The sequence below is a fragment of the Dinoponera quadriceps genome, unplaced genomic scaffold (assembly GCF_001313825.1).
Source record: "Dinoponera quadriceps isolate SergipeBrazil2010 unplaced genomic scaffold, ASM131382v1 scaffold13394, whole genome shotgun sequence".
Lineage (NCBI taxonomy): Eukaryota > Metazoa > Arthropoda > Insecta > Hymenoptera > Formicidae > Dinoponera > Dinoponera quadriceps.
Window position 1 is genome coordinate 1 of NW_014567111.1, and position 3521 is coordinate 3521.

Sequence of the window (3521 nt, forward strand, 5' to 3'; positions counted from 1 at the left end):
GGACAATACTTTGAGTAATAACTTTATCTCCATTTTTTTACAATAAACCTTCAAATTAAAAAAAAACGGCGAGAGCAAAGTTGAGCACCTAATACTTCATCAAATCTGAAGAAATGTGTATTAGCCAAGTGATGCTGCAGCGACCGGAATAGGCAGTAATCGGAACGCGCCATGTCTGGGCTATACGCCGCGTGCGGGACAAGTTCCCAGCCTAACATAAAGATATAGTCCTGAATTTCTTTCGCAACATGTGATCGGGCATTGTCATAAAGCAGAATCATTTCACTTCCTTGGCTAGTCAATGGCCTCTTTTTTTTAATACATCACTCAAATTGGTCAATTGTTGTTGGCGGCGGTCTGCTGTAATTGTTTTACCAGGTTGTAACAACTCGTAATACAAAACATCTTTCCAATTCTACCAGATGCAAAGCAAAACCTTTTTGGCGTGGATTGGCATTGGGCTTTGGCGTCGATGTCGAAGACCATGGTCAACCAATGATTTTCTATCCTTAGGGTTATTATAAAAAATCCACTTTTCATTGCCTGTAATGATTTTATGCAGAAAATCTTTTTTTCGGAACTTTGAAAGCAAAGTAAGTGCAATGTCACCACGTCGATTTTTGTTGTCTTCGGACAGTTTATGCGGAACCCATCGGTCTTCCTTCTGAACATTTCCTATTGTATATAAACGTACGGAAATGGCTTGCCGTGTAACGCCAAGCTGTTCTGCAAGCTCCTTTTCAGTTTGCTCAGAGTTTATATCCAGCAATGCTTGCAATGTGTCCATTTCAATCTTTTGTGGGCGTCCAGCACGCGGTTCATCTTTAAAACTGAAATCTCCTTGGCGAAATTTTTGATACCATCTTTTACTCGTAGCATGATTTATAGCGTTCTCTCCATATACAGCACAAATTATTTCAGTGGCTTCAGTAGCATTTTTCTTCAGATGAAACGTGAAGTGAATGGAAAATCAAATATGCTCTTTTGTTATTGCCGTCGTGGACACTACTGATTTTTGAGGTTATGTGCATCAAACGCCAAACCGCATTTTAGAAGGCCAAATATCAATGCTTTAAAACAGCAAAAGGGCGGAGAGATAAATAAAATTTAAATTGTTGTTTCGGTAGTATGAAATCTAAAGCTCAGAACTTTTTTGCTCATCTAATAACTGCAGAAACTATTGAAAAAATCCATAAATATGATGGTAGATGGCAGAAGATTGACAACAATTCCGTTTACAATCATTTTATGATATTCTTTTGAGCGACGAGGAAAGATTTTAGGTGATGAGAGATAATAACAGATAGCCTTGTATATCTAGATTAATGATTATTTTTCGGATTGATATATATATATGACTTGTGATTGATATTTATATATGACTTTTAAATTATAAGGAAATACGATACCAGCTTCTCGGAGCAATTTCCCAGCTTCGTACATATCCGAGACGGATCCAGTCATACATTGCGTGATATTCATGATAATCACACCACGTGCTGCTGCTTCGCGAAGGGCATTGATGATATCTTTGCGATTTGTCGGTATGTTTCCTGAACCATAAGACTGCAGCACGACTCCCTCAATGGGCGGCTGAAGGAACGCTTCAACTAATTTGTACGTGATCCCGGGAAACAGTCGCAGCAGGCCCACATTTTGGTTAAGAGATGTATGGGCATCGAATTTGTGCAAGGTGCATGGTCGAAAGAACGAACCATACTCAACTGAGAAGGAATATCATTTTTTTAAATAATGTACAGTGAGATACATTGATTCATGAAAGTCAGTTTGACATATGTGACATCATATGTGATTGTAGTACATGAGCTATAAGTCTAATGCCAATAAAAAAAAAAATGTTGGTTCGATGTTTGAGTCAAATTGGATTTTATTGCATTTAATGGAAACAAATTATTCATTAATCAAACATTGCTGTTATTTTCTTTGATATATGCTTAAGTAGCTATCAATGAGCTGCTTAAAATCCTACGACTTTTATATTTAATATTTTTTTCAGATACTTTAATTTTCGATATTAAGAAATCCACGATATTTTCTATATCCAACATATTAATTATACATACTCAATTTGACTTCCGACTTTCAACCGCAAATTTTTATGGATTTATTACCATTATTAAGGTTTTGTAAACACACTCTGGGTCGCGTTGTTTCTTTTTCTGCTTAAGCGAACTGAAAAACATGGCTCCTATCCAAAAATCAAACCCAATATTTCTCTACACTGTTAATCATGTATCGCGTAAAAGTTTCAAATTCGAGGTATTAATTTCTAAATGAAAACTATATTTTGAATTACATGCTGATAGCAAATATTTTTCTCGGTATATTGGCATTAGGTACGGAATACACGAAGTAAAAATAAAATATGGCGATATGACTGGAGGTATTGTGCTTATAAACTCACGATACTTTTATTTAGAACAATGTTTCAATAGTAAAAGGCTAACCATATATATCTCGTATATATAAGTACGAGGTACTTGTATATAGCAGTAAAATTTCTTACATGCAAAAAGAAGATGTCACTAACGACTGAATAATTTTTTAATAGTAAAAGTAGTTGCTTGGCAAGCCGAAGATTTATATCCTGGTAAGTATACATTTTCATACATTTCCCCACATTAGCACAAAAGATAACGTTAACATTATTGCAATGTTGCAATAATGTTATTGCAAGTTTTTGTGTTAGATGAGTCTATATATCTGTACATATATTTTGCATATTTGTCATTGTTACTGTAAAAAAATATCTCACAGATATTACGAACTTTGCATCAAATTTGCCTTACCTTTAATCTTGATATGCGCCGTAGCCAGAGGTAAACAGTTCGGCGACTGGAAAGCGTCGAAGGAACACACGGACATTTTGCTCGTCCGATTACCGCGCATCAAGTTCGTCCCGAAGAAAATGCATACCTCAGGTATATTGTAACTTGCTGCGATCACAAGTGATACAAGGAAGTTATCTAGGCCATCGCTCCTTGGATGAAAAATTGGCATCTGCGAACCAGTCAAAATGACCGGTTTGCCCAAATCCTCGAACATGAAGGATAAAGCGGATGCTGTATAGCTAAGTGTATCCGTACCGTGAAGAATAACAAATCCGTCGTAATTGTCGTACCATTTCTACAAATAATTACGATGATTACAACACCGTAATAAATTAATGGTTATACATGCCTCGTTACTCTATCAATGTCACATACAAAATATTTTGATAATAAATTTGAAAATTGCATGGAATTATATTAAATATACAAATTAATTTGGTGCCTTTTTTCGTGAAATTCAAAGTTTATTTACAAAAAATCAAATACAAATTTAATGTTCGAAATAACTTCCGTTATTTTCTATGACTTTACTCCCTCTATCGGATAGCTGATGAATGTCTTCGTGGAAAAAACTTGGCGGTTTTGACTCAATTGACATCAATGCTTTTCCGGACCGCAACTACGAGGTCTGTTCAAAAAGTATCGCGAATTTTGAATTTCCGCGCGTTA

At 35.6% G+C, this 3521-nt stretch overlaps 1 protein-coding gene across 1 annotated transcript; it reads right to left on the minus strand.

The window, feature by feature from the left end:
• Positions 1-1383: 1383 nt before the first annotated feature.
• Positions 1384-3515, minus strand: LOC106751437 (L-asparaginase-like; the record flags this gene model as incomplete). The annotated part of the gene is made up of 2 exons (XM_014632328.1): positions 2811-3515; positions 1384-1724 (listed from the first exon to the last, which is right to left on the minus strand). Coding segments are annotated over exons 1-2 (597 nt in total), but the record flags the coding sequence as incomplete, so codon positions are not given.
• Positions 3516-3521: the final 6 nt, after the last annotated feature.